The sequence below is a fragment of the Mauremys reevesii genome, linkage group 22 (assembly GCF_016161935.1).
Source record: "Mauremys reevesii isolate NIE-2019 linkage group 22, ASM1616193v1, whole genome shotgun sequence".
Lineage (NCBI taxonomy): Eukaryota > Metazoa > Chordata > Testudines > Geoemydidae > Mauremys > Mauremys reevesii.
Genome location: NC_052644.1, coordinates 4,807,942 through 4,827,116, shown reverse-complemented (window position 1 = coordinate 4,827,116; position 19,175 = coordinate 4,807,942). Strand labels below are relative to the sequence as shown.

General features: G+C 53.3%; 1 protein-coding gene across 1 annotated transcript in view; it reads left to right on the top strand.

Annotated features, from left to right (window-relative positions):
* The window catches only part of NPAS1 (neuronal PAS domain protein 1), a 96,110-nt gene that overhangs the window by 34,534 nt on the left and 42,401 nt on the right, over nucleotides 1-19,175 (top strand). The window contains exon 4 of the mRNA XM_039511042.1: nucleotides 15,774-15,847. Within this exon, the coding sequence (XP_039366976.1) occupies nucleotides 15,774-15,847 (74 nt within the window). The remainder of the gene's footprint in view (nucleotides 1-15,773; nucleotides 15,848-19,175) is intronic.

Below are 19,175 nucleotides of genomic sequence, written 5' to 3'. Positions count from 1 at the left end.
TATGGGCTACACATCTGTGAATCTTTTCAATCAGAGCGACGGGATGATTAGCCAGAGCTGAATGGCAGGGATGGGATCTACCGGCCCTTTGGCCAGGCAGGGTTTGCACGGTGGGATTCCTGTTCTGCCAAGGAGCACAGAGCCAGGTGTGGATTCACCAGTGCTTCCCCTGGCGGGTGGGGAGCAGCTGGGTTGGCTTTCAGGTTGCGATTCTCCCAAAGCAGCCCTTCTAGACAGAGATCTCGCTGCTCCCTGCTGGAAGGCGTTTGCCTCTGGGGTGGAGCATGGAAAGCAAGGAGCCGTTTTTAACAGCTGGGACAGCAAGGGCTGCCGGAGAGAGAAACAGAGAGGCGAACTGCACTTTGGACATGACCCTGGGGCTCTTTCAAATGGACCGTGGGTCTTGGTTTTATACCTAGACACATGCTATGGCATTGGGATCAGTGCTGGCTGCCAGGGGAGAGCCCCCATCCGGCAGTACAGTGCCCCCTAGTGCTGCACTGGGGAATTGGGGTCCGCTCTGACTGCGACGGGGGAGCGACCCCTGCTGAGCTCACTCCCTCCAGCACAGTGCCCCCTAGTGCTGCACTGGGGAATTGGGGTCTGCTCTGACTGCGACGGGGGAGCGCCCCCTGCTGAGCCCACTCCCTCCAGCACAGTGCCCCCTAGTGCTGCACTGCGGAATTGGGGTCCGCTCCGACTGCGATGGGGGAGTGCCCCCTGCTGAGCCCTCACCCCTCTCCTGGTAGCACAAAGTGCCCCTTAGCACCATACTGGGGCTTTGAGGTCAGCACTGGCTTGGAAAAGAAAGTGGCTTCTATTGGATCACTTGCACTGCTCCCTGCAGAATCATGTTTTAACTTGGACGTCTCCCCTCTAAGAACTTGCCAACTTCATAGCGCGACGGGTGTGTGTGAGATAAGACGGCTGGCGGAGGGCAGGCGCTGGGGTGAGTTGGCTACAGCAGCTCACGGGAGCTGGTGTCACGCTACGGAAAGTCGATCCGCGCCCTGTGGCGGGGGGGCAGATAACTGGATCTTCACCCCTGGGAAGGGGGGTTGCGTGCAGGAGACCTGCAAAGGGCTCACGGGCTTGGTGAATGGAAGGGGTTGTGCAGTCAGTGACCTCGAGGCTTTGAGCAGAGCTGGGAAAATAACGATGGAAGAGAGTTTGGAATCAAAATCCCTGAGTTTGGCTTGCCGTGAATCCTGGGGGTTCAGCCAGACCCCCCACCCACTTTCCCAGAGCTTTGAGCAGAGAAGGCATCACAGCTAGTGGTCCTGGACAGCAATCTATACTTCGCCCCAAGAGTTTCATTTGGGTAGGTCAGTCCTTGAGGAAGGGAAGGGAACGTGAAGACAGTTGGACGATGCCTTGGTAAAGCAGGAGAGGATGCTAAGGCATGATGGTACAATTCATCTCTCCAGAGCCTAATTCAAAGGCCCCTTTCAGTGCTTTGGCTGTGTTATTGGGGCCTTAAAGCGGCCATAAATGACACTCACCCCACAGTGTAGACGCTAATCAGCCCTGCAGAGGCTAAGGCAGAAGGGACCATTCTGATCACATAGTCTGACCTGCGTAACCCAGTGATCCCTGCATCCAGCCCAGATCTTGTGGTCGAGCTAGCGTGGATCTCTTTAGAAAGAGACCTCTGCTGTCGCTGGAGATGCTGAGTGATGGAGCAGCCACCCTGACCCTGGGGCATTTGTTCCAATGATTACTCCCCCGCCCCGTTAAAATGTGCACCCCCGTTTCCAGTCTAAATCTGGCCAGCTTCAACCCCCCGTCATCAGCTTTCCTTCTGCCCTTGTCCAATTAAGAGCCCTCCGTTGTCAGAAATCTCCAGGCGTAGGGGCTTGTGGTTGCCTTCTCTTGGCTAAACTAAGCAGGCCGAGTTTGCGTGAGGCAGATTTTTCTGGTCTTCTTGCGTACAGAGCCGGGAGGCGTGATCCTCGTGCGCTGAATGCACGGCTGGCTGAGTGGATCGAAGCATTCAACGGATAAAAATATCTCGTATTGTTCAGCAGACACCAGCTCTTCCTCAGCCAACAGCTGCACCCTGAATAGGGGGCTGGCTGGCTCAGGAGATCAGTGGCGACATGGAGAGGAGCCCAGCTAGTTTGCAACAGGGTCGGTCTGCTGCTGAGAGCTGGGGCTGTTGTGGTGGCCTGAGTGAAGTGAATTTGAGGGGGGTTCTCTGCAGGACAGTAACATCTGCCACTGTGGTTGGCATCAATAGCTGGCCCCCTTGTCCGGTAGCTTCAGCAGTGAAACTGTTAAGGACCAGGGTGTGGGCAGTCATGCCTAGTGGTTGGAGCCGGAGTCAGTAGCCAGGTGTCAGAGCCAGGGTTGCAGCTGGAGTCAGGAACCAGGAATGGGAGACCAGGGGTCAGAGGCCTGGGTCAGAGCCGAAGTCAGGGATCGGAGCCGCGGGTCAGAACCGGGTTACCTGGAGTGAGCCATGACGGGCAAGGCTGAATCCCAGGCAGGAGCAGGGAACAAATAGGCAAATACTTTGAGCAACTGGCTGGTGCTGCTGATCCCAAGAGCCAGCCGGGCGGCTGGCATGGGCCCAGCGGTGCTTGTTAGACTGCCGGGTGTTAAGCGAGCCGGTAGGCAGGCCAGCGGCAGGTCCTTCGTCTGGACAGAAACCCGGTATTAAAAGGGTCACAGAGCCAGGCCTGCGTTCTTGCCCCTGCGGCCCAGCGTGCCACCTCCAAATCCCAAGGGAATCAAAAGACGCTGGAATGCTGCCGCCCAGATGCTGGATCTGCTCTGTGGATTGAAGGGATTGTTGGATTTTCTCGTCTGACCTCAGAGCCACAGAGTTTCACCCAGTGCCCTTTGCAGCGAGCCCAGTAGCTTGGGTCGGACTAAAGCATATTCCAGAAAGGCAGCCGGTCTGGATCTGGAGCCATCAAGAGTGGGTGTTAGTTCCTATGGATAACCGTCCTCACGGTTAAAATTAGGGGTCTTTTTTACTAGTTTGAATTTTCCTGGCTTTCGCTTCCAGCCATTGGTTCTCGCTCTGCCTTTCTCTGCTAGATTACAGATCCCGTGAGTACCCGGGATTTGTTCCCCATGAAGCTACTGAGACTCTGTAATCAAGTTGCCTTGGGATCCTCTTGTTGATTTCAGCTCTGTCACTCCCTGGCATTTTTCCACGGCCTTTTAAAAACGTGGACACCAGAACTGGATTCCAGCATCGGTCTTACCCATGCTATAGACAGAGGGAAAAGACCTCCTTGCTCCTACCGACTTCTCCCGTTTGTTCAGACGTCCAAACGTCGCCTTCGCCCGTTTTTGCCACAGCATCACACTGAGACCTCGTGATCGTTGCTTATCCTTTTCAGAGTCTCTGCTTTCCAGGGCCCGTTCTCCAGGGACAGCCTTTGTTCCTAGAAGTAGCACCTTACCTGGAGGATGCCCAGGAGCCAGCACTGACAGATCTGGTTTCTTTTTACAAGCACTGAACTCTGCTTTGAAGGAGAAGTGACCTGCTTTATCAGCAGCCCAAGGCAGGGTCCAATCTGTGATACCCCAGCTGCGGAGTTCAGGCTTGTGAGACCTGGGGTTTATTTCCGGCTCTTCCACTGAGCTGCTGACCTTGGGCAAGTCACTTCACTGCCCCATGCCTTGGTTTCCCTGTCTATAAAATGAGGATAATGCCGCTGGCCTCCTTTGTAAAGTGCTTTGAGATCTGCTAGTGAAAAACGCATTTCTTCATAACATGTACGCACACCTCCCCAGCGATCCCTTGGTTAATTTGAAGGTAGAAGTGGCATTATTATTATTATGTATTTGTATTGTGGTAGCTTTTAGGAGCCCCACTGTGTCAGGTGCTGTACATTTTTTATTGCTATTAGGTTATTATGGTAGCACCTAGGAGCCCCAGTCATGGACCAAGACCCCATTATGCTAGGCACAGCGCATTTTTATTGCTATTAGATGTATTATGGTAGCACGTAGGAACCCCAGTCATGGCCCAGGACCCCATTCTGCTAGAAGGCACTTTATATTTTATTGCTATTAGCTGTATTACGGTAGCACCTAGGCGCTGCAGTCCTCATGGCCTGGGACCCCAATTGTGCTAGGTGCTGTACATTTTATTTCTATTAGGTGTATTACAGTGCTGCATCATGGAGCAGGACCCACCGCTGTGCTGGGCGCTGGACAGACACAGAACGTAACACAAAGCCTTGCCCCAAGCCGCCCTGAGGCTCTTGAAGCAGAAGCTGTGATTCTTAGGGAGTTGCCAGCTCCTGCAGCTGGGGGCTGAAAAACAAAAAATCAGGCGAGTTGAGGCGTCAATGACCTGTCCTGGTGTATGATTAAGTTTCTATGTACGAGGCTCAGTCCATCTGTCTGTTCCACTGGACCACCAGCCCGTTCAGAGACCATCAGAACCTCACGGTGTGATGGTAAAGCTGCAGGCTGTGAGTAACCGGGACTGGAGTCCTGTGACCAAGATTCAGAAATTTCCACTTCCCACTTCAAAGTGGGGTCAAGGGCGGGGGTGGGGGGAGGTGTGTCAGTGGCTCGGTGCCCCCGGAGGGGCCCAGAGAGCTTGTTGGAACACGGGCGGCGTGAACTGAGCCCTGCCTCTTTCATGCCGAGTAGAATATCCTGCTCAATTATTCAGCAGTGCTGGCTTGAAAAGGAAGGAGTCTGCTTGCGAAGGCGGAGGGGGGAGGAAGGAAGTGAGGTGCCTTTTAAAGAGAAATCTCGGCTCAGGAGAGAGCGTGTCGGGCATATATATGTGCGTGGGCTTTTCTGGTTCCCTAGAGATTGGGGCTGGGGTGAAACCAACAAAGCAAACAAACTTTAAAGCCCAAACCCCAAGTTCTGTGTCAGGAGAGGACAAGCTCAAAAAGGGAAGCTGAGAGCCTCCCCTTAGGGAAAATCTCCCTCAGTCTCCATATCTTTTTATTTTCAAAAGCTCTGCTCTTCTAGCTCGACCACCAGATATGGGCTGGAGGCAGGACCACCTGTGGGGGAGCGGGGCTCCCTGGCATGGGTTATGTAGGTCAGACTTTGGGTTTGTTTAGATCAGTGATTCCCAAACTTGTTCCGCCGCTTGTGCAGGGAAAGCCCCTGGCGGGCTGGGCTGGTTTGTTTACCTGCTGCGTCCTCAGGTTCGGCCGATCGCAGCTCCCAGTGGCCACGGTTTGCTGCTCCAGGCCAATGGGAGCCGCTGGAAGGGGCGGCCAGTACGTCCCTCGGCCTGCGCCGCTTCCAGCAGCTCCCATTGGCCTGGAGCAGTGGCCATACCAAGTTAGTATTGGCCGTACTAAGTCAATGCCCAGCAAGCTGGGATGTGACTCTACAGTGTACAAGCCTGCTGCACACTATGTCTGGCTGGACCCTCCTGCGGCACACTGAAATTTCTGTAGTGCGCAGTGCCATACTCCTGTGTCAAAACAGAATAGATCAAAGCATGCTAGAAAACTTTTGGCGTGCACTGGAGTCACATCCAAGTTTGCCGTGCGCTAACTCTTCGTGTAGACAAGCCCTAAGAGCTGGTTGAATTCTTTTAGTGAAAACCCCAGTTTTTGGGGCACTGAAACATTTTGTGAATGCGTGTTGGTTTTGCTGAAGGCACTGGGTTGAAATGGATTCCAAAAAAGGGCAAACGTTCAAAATGACTTTTTGTTTGGAAATTTCCTTCCAATTTTTTTCCTTTTAACCAGGTCGAACAAAATGTTTCTTTCGGTCAGAAATAATTTTTTTTTACAATTTTTTTGGAATGGCCAAGGAACCGAAAAGTTCCCTATGAGCCCAGTGCTGTCTGGCTGGGTGACTGGCCTGGGGTGGTCTTCTACGCATCCCTTCTGGCGAGGGGAACATCTCCTTGGAGCGACCGCCCACTAAACCCTTGTGATTTGTGATAGTACCCAGAAGGCACTGCTCCCTGCCCCTGTTTATGTGGACAAAGTAAGTTTAGTGTCATTTTGGTGGTGACCAAAACATAGCTCTTTGCCTTCCCTTGGGTTGAGTTGCTCCACTGACTGGTTTTACAGCCCAGTCTTTCTTGCCTGTGGCTGTGATCTCTGCTTCCCCTCCTCACTGCAGTAGCATTTAGAGGGGGAAACTGAGGCACGGAGCAGTGATGCTGTGATTTCACTGTTGTTTTGCCCAAGGTCACACTAAGTTAGCAGAAGAGCTAGGGATAGAACCCATGATGTCCTGAGCCCCAGGCACCCCTGCTCTAACCACTAGACACCGCTCCTCTCCCAGAGCCTGGATAGAACCCAGGAGTCCTGACCCCAGTCCGCGCTGCTTATATTATTAGACATCATTCCCTTCTAAGATCCTGGAGCCCTGACTCTGAGCCCCCATTTCTAACCACTAGACACCACTCCCTTCTTAGAACCAGGAATAGAACCCAGGAGTCCTAACAGGCATCTCACTCATCCACACGTCATCCTTAAGATAGGCATCAACCCAGCAATTCTGACTCCCCCATACTCTAATTACTCCCTCAGATTCCCTTTCAGGGCCAGGAATAGAACCCAGGAGTCCCAGCTCAAAACCCCCCTGCTCTAACCACCCCTCCCCCCCCCCAGAGCTGGTTAGAAAACCCAGGAGTCCAGCCCCCACCCATACACTAGACACCACTCCCCTCCCAGAGCCATGTCCCCGCTCCCCTCCTGCTGTCTGGTCCTGTGACAGACAAGCCCCCCCCCGGTCCTGGCAGGCACCGGGCTGTTTGGGGCAGCCCACGGGCTGTGTCAGGGCAGGAACTGGCCTCTCACTCGCCTGCCATCTCGCTCAGCGCGCAGGGTTGGGCAGATGTTAGAACTGGCAATGACGCAGCTGCGGGAAAATCGCCCGGGGCAGGTTAGAGGGGAGTGTTGGTTGGTGATTAGGAGCCTGGGAGTCAGGACTCCTGGGTTCTCCACCCAGCTCTGGGAAGGGAGTATGGCTGAGTGGTGAGGGCAGTGTGGGCTGGGAAGGGAAAGGAAAGGAAGTGGGTGAAGAGAATGAGGCAGTGGGGGGTTGGGTGGGAAGGATGGGCTAGTATTTAAGTCCTTGGGCCGGCACTGAGGTTCAGTTCTTGTCTCTGCTACAGCCTCCCTCTGTGACCTTGGGCCCGTCACATGGGGCAAGATTTTCTCAGGTGCCCAGTGCCTACAGTTGGGGCCAGACTATCAACAGGGCTCTGCACCCAGCATGCCGGGTGCTTCCAAACATTCTTCCCATGAGCGCTCTCTGCCTCAGTTTCCCCCTCGGTACAACGGGGCTTATGCCTCTGCTGCTGCTTCCAGGGGGCTGTGATGAAGGGCTCATTAATGACAGGGCAGTGTGCAGATATTAGCGGGGCAGGGAGCATGTCCAGGCACCTGGATAGAGAAAGGGGGGCTCCCCTGCCAAGCGAGAGGCAGTGTGGGCTAGTGGTGAGGGGCCAGGCCTAAACGCCACCAGACCTGGGTTCTGTTCCAAGCTGTGCCAACTGGGCAAGTCACTTCCCCTTTTTGTGCCTCAGTTGTCTGCCCCTTTGTCTTTTGTGCCTTTTAGACTATAAAGTACACGCTTTGGGGCAGAGACTGCGTGTCTATGAAATTTGGGCCTCTAGGTGCTACCGTAATACACATAATAAAGGAGGACTTGCAGGCTGATGTGATCACATGGAGGCGTTCCTGGCAGGCTGATGTCTTGCAGCATCTCCCAGGGCTGGGACAGGTTATTTCTCCATTCAGGAGACGCTTAGCTCCTTAACGCTGTGAGAATCTCCAAGGCCAAAGGGACCACTGCGATCATCTGTCTGACCTGGTAAAGCAGGGAGCTCTGTCCTGGCAGGAGGATGCCACGGAAGGGCTTGTTGTTGTGAGGCAGCTTTTAAAGATGCGTTGCAAACATTCTCTCAGTCTCGCAGCCCCTGTTGTCCCGGGGGAAACTGAGGCCTGAAGCCATGACTTGGTGAAGGTCACAGCGCAAATCAGGGACACAGAACTCTGGAATCCGGACCCCCAGCCACCCACTGGACCACACTCTCTCTGAGAGTGGGAGGACTGAACCCAGCAATCCTGTCTCCCATCTCCACCCCAGGGATAGAACCCAGGAGTCCTGACTCCCAGGCCCCTCTCCTGTCCTTAGACCTCCTATGCTCGCAGAACCACAGAATAGTCCCAAGGAGTTCTGACTGCACCCCCTGGCTCTAACCTCTAGACCCCACTTCCCTCCCAGAGCCATAGGACAAAACCCAGCATTAATTCCCAGCTCCATCCTAGCCCCAGGAACAGAACCCAGGAGTCCTGACTCCCAGTTTCCTTGCTGTAACCACTAGACACCCTCTACATGCTCCCAGAGCCACAGCATAGAACCCAGGAGTCCTGGTACCCTGAGATCAGTGACACAGAGACCCTGCTCTAACCACTACCCAGCACTCTCCTCTGTAACTTAAAGTTTGTGCTGAACGGAAATGGATGTAGTATAAGCCTTTGGCTTCCCTTTCCCTCTGAACCTGCCCTAACAGACCAAGGAGACATTGAAGCTGAGATGAACAGCAGGAGTTGTTATTTGGTGCTTTGTTACTTTAAGAGTTGGCAACTTTCAAAGTATTAAAAAAAAGAAGGTATTTTTCATATATATATGTCCCCCCCTTCTTCCCTCCCTCCCAGCCTAGCAGCTTTCTAATTCCTACATTAAATGCTTTTAATTATAGGAGCATTCGGTCTGACCTGCGGGGTTATTTCAAGAGAGGCGAAATGAAGGAATTAAAGAAAATGACAGAGAAAATTGCGGCAATTAGCGGAGTTTGCATTGTTCGGCGTGTCTGTCAAGGGAGCTCTGTGTTTGTTAGTTACAAGTAAATTCATACAGATAACAGAGGGAGCGATTATAAATGCCATCTCGGCTGCTGCATGGTGCTGCAGCTATTTTATTATTATATATATATTTTTTTGTTTAATTCTTTGTAAAATAATATTTCTCCTCCAAAGTAGGGCCCTGGGAAGAAAAGACTTACTCTCTCTGCCCCCACCTCTTTCTCTCTCCTAGCCCTGCAGGGCATCTGTTAAGTGCTGGTCCTAGAGGTTCATTCCATGTCTGCTGCCAAACAGGAGCATTTTGCCTGTGTGTAAATGACTGCACAGCTAATAAAGGAGATTGGCTACTTCCTGAGCTGGTCTGGGCTAGTGGTTAGAGCCCTGGATGCCTGGGTTCCATCCCCACTTCTGCCACTGTCCTAGGGTGGGCGTTTCGACAGGAGAACGTTGTGCTGCTTTAACAGTTAAACCCTTTGGGGTGGCCGTATCGGTGTGGCTATTTCTGTATGGGCGGGGAATAGCTGGAGCAGGAAAAGACCACGTCTACACTACACTGCAGTGTAGCTGGGTTGGCCGGGGGGTCTGATGAGAAGAGATTTCTGAGCATCACAGCTGGGCTGGCCGAAGCCCCTAGTATGCTGGCAAAGCTGGGCTTTTACTGGCGTAGAGCAGGGGGGCTGGGAGTCAGGACTCTTGGGTTCGCCTCACGGCTCCGGGAGGGGAGTGGAGTTTAGTGGTTAGAGCGGGAGGGAGGGGCTGGAAGTCAGGACTCTTGGGTTGTCTTCATGGCTCTGGGAGGGGAGTGGTGTTTAGTGGTTAGAGCAGGGGGAGAGGGGCTGAAGGTCAGGACTCCTGGGTTCTCATCACGGCTCTGGGAGGGGAGGGGGATCTAATACAGCTTGTCTCACTCTAGGGGAATGGAATAAGTTTTACCAGTAAAAGCTCAGCATTGCTGGTGTAAACTGCATTCACACTAGGAGTCCTTTGTGGCTATAGTTTGACTGGGATAGCTACACTGGTATCGCCTGCCAATAGGAGTTTGGGGGCAAGCAACTTAATTAGTTTTAAGAGAGCTGGACAAATATCTGCGTGGGACGGTATGGTGGGGCTCTTGTGATTGTGGGGGGCAGGGCTGAGGAGCCCTGTGGCTCACTTCTGGTTTCTCTCTTATGTACTTAAAGCGCATGCTTCAGGGCTCCAGCCGGCCACTTGCAGGGGTCAGGAAGGGTTTTTCCCCTGCAGTGCATTCTGGGAGACTTTCTTTTTATCGCCTTCCACTGAAGCATTGGGGATGGCCAAGGCTGGAGCTGGGCTATTGGACGGGGTGGGTCAGGGCTCTGTGGGGGCATCTAGTGTTCTCTTTCTCTAGTGCTTGGCTGGCTGGTTCTTGCTCCTGTGCTCCGAGTTGAACTGATCACCACGTGTTGGGTTGGGAAGGAATCCACCCCCCAGGTCAGATTGGCAGGGAGCCTGAGTGGTTTTGCGCCTTCCTCTGCAGTGTGGGGTGCAGGTCTCTTGCCCGATTACCTGGGTAGATCTCAGTTAACCATTTCCGTGCCATGGCAGGGGGCCCTCAGTCCCTCCTGTTCGCCGCCTGTGCCATGCAATAGTCTCGTCTCCGGTGGGCCGTGGTGGATTTTCGGTTGTTGGGATTAGTGTGCGCAGGGCTGGCTCCAGGCACCAGTGCAGCAAGCTGGTGCTTGGGGTGGTCCAGGGAAGGGGGTGGCACGTCCGGGTCTTCGGCGACGGGTCCCTCAGTCCCTCTCGGAGGGAAGGACCGGCTGCCAAATTGCCACCCAAGAATGAAGCGGAGCGGTAGAGCATCGGCCGAAGTGCCGCCATCGATCGCAGCTTTTTTTTTTTCCTCTTCGCCGCTTGGGGCAGCAAAAACCCTGGAGCCGGCCCTGAGTGTGCGGTTGCTGGGAGGGGCTGGCAGCCTGTGATGTACCAGTGGTCACACGCACTGGGGGGCTCTTGATCCCTTCTGGCCTTGAACTCTGTGAGTCTATGAACAGAATCCAGGTTTTCTGAATCCCAGTCCAGTGCCCTGGAAGTTTTGTGGCACACTCGAAAGGCCTCGCCCCTTGAGGGCTAACAAGGAGCGGGGTGAAGAGCATTACAGCCTGCCTCCAGCCATGGGCCTTGAGCCCTGGACACATATCAGTTGCAAACTCCTGTGGCTAGACATTAGGCACCTTACTTCGACTGCCAGCTCCTTGGGGCAGGGCCTGGCTTTTAGTTCTGAGTCTGCACAGTGCCTAGCGCCTAGCGGCCGGTGCAGGACCGGGGCACCTCAGTGCTATCATAATACACCTAATAGCAATAAAAATGTATAATGCCTGGCCCAATGGGGTCCTGCTCCATAACCAGGGATGCTACCATAATACATCTAATGGCAATAAAAATGTACAGCACCTGGCACAATGGGGTACTGGTCGGTAACCAGTTCCTAGGCACTACAGTAATACTCCTAATATCATAAAAATTTACAGCCGCTAGCACAATAAGGTCCTGGTCATTGACTGGGGTTCTTAGGTGCTACCGTAACACCCCTAATAATAATAGAAATGTACAGCCCCAAGCACGTAGGGTCCTGGTCCATGAGGAGTCCTGGGGCTCCTATGTGCTACCGTAATACACCTAATAGCAAAAAATATGTACAGTGACTGGCACAATGAGGTCCAGGCCCATGATGGGTGCCTAGGCACTACCGTAATACATATAATAAACCGTAACATTTTTTAATCTAGACTGCTGGGTACCCTGCAGAACTGGCTTTGCAATAGCATAGGGAGGCAGTGTGGAGGAGCAGATGGGGGAGAGTTACGTACTATTCCCAGCTCTGTCAGGGGCTGCTGGGTGACCTTGGGTGAGTCATTTCCCCGCTGTGTGCCTCAGTTTTCCCTGCTGTAAAATGAGGAGAACGATACAGACTACGGCTGGGTGACATTTTTCAGGTGAAAGGTTCATGGCCCAAAAATGCCGATTCAGCGACACCAAAACGTTTTGTGACTTCGTGCTGATTTCAGTAAATTGTTGGTTTAGGAAAAACAAAAAAACTCCAAAAGTCTCAAACTGTTTCATTTCACTGTGATTTTTTTTTCAGTTTGCAACAACTTCATATTTCAGAGTTTCCTTTGATTTTATTTTTTTAATTAAAAAATTGTCAAAATCAAAACAAGACATTTTGATTTTGTCAGAACCAAATGTTTGATTTGACCCAAAACAATTTTTTCCCCAACTTTTCCATTCGCCAGACGTGTCTAGAATTTTTGTTTTCGGTCCAACCCAAAACAATTTTTTTAGACTTTCCAGAATTGCCAATGAATCAAAAAATCTGTTATTCACCCAGCTCTGCTATTGGCCACCTTTGTAAAGTGCTTGGAGATCAAGCATCCACGTAGGAGAGGAAAGTGTTACTATTAAGTGATCATTTTGCACTTATCTGGCACCTGTGGAGGATCTCAAAGCAATTTACAAACTGGAACTACCTTCCTGATCCCTGTAGGAAGGAGGGGAATTATTATTACAGTTGGGGAAACTGAGGCACAAGGCCGGGGGAGTGACTTGCTTCAGAGTCTCACAGCTGTTCCCTTGTGTTTTATAAAGCAGCATGGCTGTTCTGTGCTTAACACTTCGAGGAGAGGAGAGGAAAGATCCTCGTATTAGTGAGAGTTTTACAGTAACAGAGGGCAGTGGCGAAATGAAAGTGTATGGGAATTGGGTTTGGGAGTGAGGGTGGAGGTGGTGCTTCCAGGTTTGAGCAAAGGGAGCAGACAATGAAGCAGAGGGATACATGAAAGTTGGAGCAGCAGAGGAGAAGGTCCTTGTACCCACATTAGGTGGCTTATGGGACAGAGCGGGGGAGGGCAGGGAACAGCAGGTTGAAAAAAGAAAGCCAATTCCCCTTGAAATGTCAAAACTCTTTTCTTTTCACAGGGTTCAGAACAGACCCAATTTTGATTATTTAAAAAAAAAATTAGTGATTTCCCTCCCATAAACTCACAGATTTTTAAGTCCAGAAAAGGACCATTGTGACCATTATCTAGTCTGACCTCCTGAATAACCCAGGCCAGAGACTCCTGCCCAGCTACTCCTGAGTTTGATTTCAGCCAATTTAGAAAGAAAAAGAAGGAACGTGAGAGTGTGCATGCCCCAGAGAGAGAGTGGAGGGGTGAGGGGAGATGGAGGGAAGGAAAAAAGAAAAGAAAGTCAACACACAACCAATTTTACTCTTAATTTTTTGGTTCCAGTTTCATTGAAAAAAATTGTGGGGTTTTTTCGTGAAAATGTTCAGTCCATCAGTGGGGCATAAAGGGGTCAGGAGACAAGTTTGTCCCATGTGGGGAGACAACTGAGGAAGGTGGCGAAGGAGGGAGCTGGTCAGAAAATGGAATTTGCCTCCTATGGGGAAATCTGTCATGGGGGAACTCATTTTCGTCCTGAATTGGAACGAAGCGTTGAAATTTTGAAAATGGTGCATGGATTGAAAATTCCCAAAGAATTCATTCTGGAAGCCTATGACCGTTTCCTTTTCATAACCTCAAAGCGTTATTTTATAAATGTCAGAATAAACTATATAAAAGATGGTATTAAATATCATGTATCAATATAACAAAATGAAGATTTTCACGTGCCGTAGAAGTCAAACCTAAATGAATCAAAGCAAGAAAGTTGAACTGATTTATTTTAACATTTTTTCCAGCAAAAATTTCATCGAAATCCACCCCTTTCGGAGTCAACAAAACTGCGTTTTCTGATGGAAAATGATTCTGGAGACATTTTTTTTGGCCAGCTCTAGGGGCAAACCCATGGGGAACCACTGTCTTCATCCTGGAGGCGACCACCTCCCCACACCCTCAGTCACCTTGCTCCATGTTGTCTGGATCAGTTCGGTTCCTGCCCCCACCTCCCTTCCAGCTCCTCCGTCAACCCCAGGAGCCAGGGATCTTTGCCTTCAGCTGCTGTGAGCCAGGGCTCTGTGTAGCAATGAGAAAAGCCTGAAAGAAAGGTTAAGCTCAGGTCCTGTGAACCTTTCAGGCTTTTGGGGGAGCTGTGAATGCAGAGCTGATAAGTATTCCACTGCCATCCGCCTGGAATGTTCAAAGGACAATGGCAAATTCTCTCCCTCTCCCCAGTGCAGTGGGTCTCTCTGGTTTGTGTGATGTGCAAATCCTCCTTCACCAAGTTGTGTGTGTGTGTGTGTGTGTGGTTTAAGATGCAGGATGAGACCCTGGCTCTGTAAGATCCCCCCCTCCCCACAAACCCCCAGGAAACAGACACTGCCTTATAAATTTCACTGGACTTCAGGGAAACTTGTCCTCCCTCCCTTCTTGCCCACCCCTTCGTCAATCAGAAGTAACTCCACTGGAGTCAAGGGGGCTGATTCCCATCACCCTGATCCAGGTGTAAATCAGGAGTCACCATGCTGGTGAGGGTCCTTAGGCAGCGTCTTTGCTGGAGAGTTAACTCGAGTTATCTGCAGAATTGCGCCTAGCTCAGGTGGGAGCAGCCACCTGTCCAAGAAAACAGCCCAGAGGGGTCGTGTTAGCGGCTGGTGCGCTGGGCTGAGTGACGCTGTAACCTCTGACCCCCGGCAGGGCAGCCGGCTTGCGTTAAAAGCTGCACTGCCCTTGAGTGACGGGTGTCTGGTGTGTGGACGGCACTTGAGTTATGACACGCGTGAACGCTGCCCGGGGGAGACTGGATACAACTGACGTTCCCGGCATGGACAATGCTTATTTCAGCCCGTGTGCTCGGAGCTGCTCGCCCCGCTTGTGACCCCGGCTGGGGAAGAACCCCCCGGTCGTTCATTTCTCCTTGATGGAAGGGCTGCAGCTTCCACGCTCCCGAGTGTTTTGGGTCTCCAGGTGGGTGGTGGGGGCGGGACATAAGTAGCTCGCCGTGACCCTGCGTTCGTTCCAGCAACCTGCCTCGCCCCGAAGTGAGAACAGCTGAGACTCTGGGAGGCACAGGAGACCCTGATTCCCCCCACTCCCGTCTCCAGCTGCAGCGGGGATGCCAGGCCGGAGGGTGCTGGCTCAGGGACTGTACTGCTGTCTACTTCCTCCCTGTCCTCATCCTGGCTCCTCTCCTTCCTCAGCCCCACGACACAGATTCCTGCTGTGCCCCCACCCCCCACGGTCTAGTCTCGGTCTGCGTCCCCCCACCCCGTCCTGCGCTCCGCCCCCATCGCAGATCAGGTCTAACGCAGCACGTGAAACAGGCCTGCATTGTGAGCTGTCAGCCACTGGGGTATCACTCCAAGCCAAGGATGGTTTGGAAAATTCCCACTGGGTGGCGGGTGGGGTCCAGTGGTTACAGCAAGGGGGGGTGGGGCTGGGAATCAGGACTCCTGGGTTCTATTCCTAGTGCTGGGAGGGGAGTGGTGGCTAGTGGTTAGAGCACGGGGGGTCTGGGAATCAGGACTCCTGGGTTCTATCCCTGCCTCTGGGAGGGGAGCAGGACCTAATGGTTGGGAGGGTGCTGGGAGTCAGCTCCTTGGGTTTATTCCCAACGCTGGGAGTGGGGCTTAATGGTTAAAGCAGGGATTTGGGAGCCAGAGCTCCTGCTTCTGGCCTTGACTCACTCGGTGCCTTAAGCAACTTCTGTACCTTAGTTTCCTTCACATGGGCGTTTACCTGCCCCCCTTCCCGGCATACATGTGTCTGAGGCCTAAATCAGTCACGTTTACAAAATGCATTGGGCTCCTCTGATTGCAGCTGCTAAAGACAGGCAAATTTCTGTCACTGACTCACAACCCCCACCCCAGCGCTCCTGGGGAGTTAGGGACATATTCTCTACCATCCCCATTTTACTGGGAAACTGAGGCACGGGGTGGGGTGGGGAGAGTGACTCAGTCGAGAGGAGGGAACTGGAGGCTACCGATTCCATCAGGCTTGGAACCGGCGTGGCCCAGTCCCTCACGATCACACCCACGGGCTGGGGGGAGCGGGCGCCATGCAGCAGGGGGCCGGCTCTGACCGCTTGCATTCCTCTCTGCAGGTCCCGGCAGGAGGAACATGGCAGCTCTGCTGACCAAGCTCTTTGAACAGCATCTGGGAGGACACATTTTGCAGGTGAGTCCCGGCTTCCCGGGAATTAACGGGTTAAAGGGGATGCAGAGGCCGACCTGGGGAGAGAGATGAATTGAGCATTGCCTGGCTAATGGGGAATGCGGGGTGGGGGAGGATGGGACAATGGTGTGTGTCTGTTGGAAAGAGGGGCAAACCCCATGGCCAGATGGCGTGGGTTGGGGCGGTGCATGGGGGGAGGGTTCAGCAAAGGCTGAACATCAGGGAAAACTCTCCTTGTCTAGCGAGTCAGGGTTAAAGCACCGGGGGGAGAACAGGCCCCCTCTCCTGTTAACAGCAGAGTTCGCATCCCCCCCATTCTACTCCCCTCCCAGTTCCCTCTCCTCCTTGGCTGGTGAGAGATCCGGTCTCCGGATGGGGCCTGGGGGGCAGAGAACACCCACAGCTCAGTGTGCTCCGCTCACGCCCCCAGTCCGCCCCCCCGGGTGCTGGATGTAACACAGAACCTGGACCAGCTGCTTCCAATTTCCCCAGGCTATAGGCCTGAACCGATGCCCCCTGAAGCCAATGGGACGCTTTCCATTCACTCCTGGGGGTGCTGGATTGGGCCAACCGGCCTCTCCATCTCCCCTGCCCACCCCAGGCCTAGGGAAGCGCGGCAGGTTTTGGCCGTAGGCTCCACAGGTCACCCGGGGGGGCAGGGGGGAGGCGGCGGATTCACGGTCTCTGCTCCCGATGCCGCCCTGCAGCTTGGATCCCTGACGTTTCAGGGCAAGCGTGGCTGAGCCAGACGGATCAGGCTAATTATCGCTGGAGAGCTCTCATTACAGCCATCTCCCCAGGCTGCTGCCTAATTGTCAGAAGAGGCATATGGTAATATTTTAAACAGCAATTGGCCAGCCCCCTCCCCTTCCCTTCCCCTCAGCCGTCCCCCCAGGCCAGTGACGGACACGGTGCAGAGGTGCCTGGAGCCCTGGCAAAGCAATTTCCTGGGGTGACTCTGTTGGGTCCCGATTCTCCGTCGCTTTGCCCTCTGGGGGGCCCCGTTCTGCGTGGCTTGCCTCTGTGCACCGGTGTGGAATCTAGCTGTGGCCCCCTCCCAGTCCAAAGGGAACGGCCCATGCTTTTTACATGTGAGCACCCAGCGCCCCTTGCCTGGCGTCCGCTTTGAGCTCCCAAGCTGTGCAGGATCAGGCTGACCCAGTACTTGGGTTGGAGACAAGTCAGACAACCCCGGGGTACTGCAAACGGGGAGATGGTGCTATTCCGTCAGAGGCAGGGCTGACACGAATGGGGCCATAGGGGGCGCTGTGCTGCAGGGAGTGGGACGGGTGGCTCTGTAGGCGTCGCTCTCCCACTAGGGGGCGCTGTGCTGCAGGGAGTGGGGTAGGTGGCGCTCTTCCCCTCTGAGTTAGTGCTGACCCCATGTGGTGCTAGGGGGCGCTGTTCTGCTGAAGATGTCCATGAGGTGCAAAACTGAAGGCCTGGCCGCTTGTAGTGTTGGCAGATCCCCGTGGCACTATCTGTGGGATTAGGGATATTGATTCCATCCCGGGTAATTGCACTTTTCCTCCTTAAATACCCCCGCAATTTCAAACAGAAGCAGGATACTTTCTCCCCTAAAACTGCTGCATCATTTTGCTGTGCAGCTATCAGACAATAGCTATGCTCCACCCCAGAAGCGGCTGCCTTTCAGTGCTGGGTGAGCAATCCCTGTATAAACAGCCCCTAAGCCCCACCCCAGAGGTGGCTGCATTTCAGCACAGGGTGAGCAATCCCTGTATAAAAAGCCACTGTGCCCTATGCCAGAGGTGGCTGCATTTCAGTGCTGCATGAGCAATACATGTATAAATAGCCCCTGAATCCCAACCCAGAGGCAGCTGCATTTCGGCACTAGGTGAGCAATCCCTGTTGTGGTGCCCCACCCTAGAGGTGGCTGCATTTCAGCACTGGATGAGCAATCCCTGGCTGTTTCCACCTTTCATCCCGTCAGCACAATCCCATTCTGAGTGTCTCTTGCATGACATAGCCATGGGGGCCAGAGAGTGGGGGCAGTTTTAATTTGATTTTATGTGTTAAAATGAGAGCTGTGCCTGAACCAAACCGGGGGGATCTGCAAACCACCCTAAATGGGCCAGTACAAATCACCAGAGCCAAGGAGTTTGGGGGAGTTCACAGGCAGATACACATGTTAGAGATGCCCTCCCTGCCATCCCATGATCCCAGCAGTTAGTGCATTTTGCTGCCACCTCTGGGCACTGGGGATTCTCCCCCTGCCCGGGCCAGCAGGAATTATATTGCCCCTGGGGCGAAGGTGAGCTCCTTGAGTAGTTGCATCAGTCAGCAGATTGCTCTGAATGTCCGGAGGTCCCCGCTAATACATACGTGTGCAACTTAGTCTGGAGAACAGGGCACCAGACTGTGATCCCGCAGACCTGTGTGCTGATCCTGGTCCCTGTGACCATGGCCATGCACTTTCCTATCCCTGTGCCTATGCAAGATCTCATGTGTCTGTGCAGCCCCCAGCACATTGCCGTCACCCCCGCCCCCAATTTTGGTGACACCAGTGAGTCCCTGGAGAGGCCTGGTGACACGGGGGAGCTGTTCTGCTGGGGTAAGGGATTCCCAAGCCCCCAAAGATGGAAAAGGCAGGAATGGTGAAGCAGAATTTCTGAGGCAGCCACCATCAAACTTTCACTGGATGCAGGCAGAAGGCGTCATGCAGCAAACCCGCCCCAGACCCCAGAATGATGCTGAATGCTGAGTCCAGCTGAGCCATCCCCCCAGCTCTTTCTACCTACCTGCCATTATGGTAGCACCTGGGAGGAGCCCTATTGTGCCAGGTGCTGCACAGACACTGTCCCCGCTCCAAGGAGCTTGCAGGATGGGGGGACTCTATCCTGCGAGGCAGTGACTCTGAAAAAGGGTGGGGGTTTTTTGGGGGGCAGGGGGAGGGTGATGGATAATCAGCTGAACATGAGCTCCCACTGTGCAGAAGCAGGGAAATCTCAAGCAGGAGCATATTTCCCCTCTGTATTTGGCACTGGTGCGACCGCTGCTGGAATCCTGTGTCCGGTTCTGGGGCCCACAATTCAAAGAGGAGGCTGATGAATTGGAGAGGGGTCAGAGAAGAGCCACGAGAATGATTAACGGATCAGAAAACCTGCCTTATAGTGATAGACTCAAGGAGCTCAATCTATTTCGCTTAACAAAGAGGTGAAGGGGTGACTTGATCGCCGTCTATCAGTGCCTACGTGGGGAACAAATATTGAATAATGGGCTCTGCAGCCTAGCAGAGGCAGGTCTAACACGATCCAAGGGCTGGACGCTGAAGCTAGACACATTCAGACTGGAAATAAGGCGTGAATTTTTA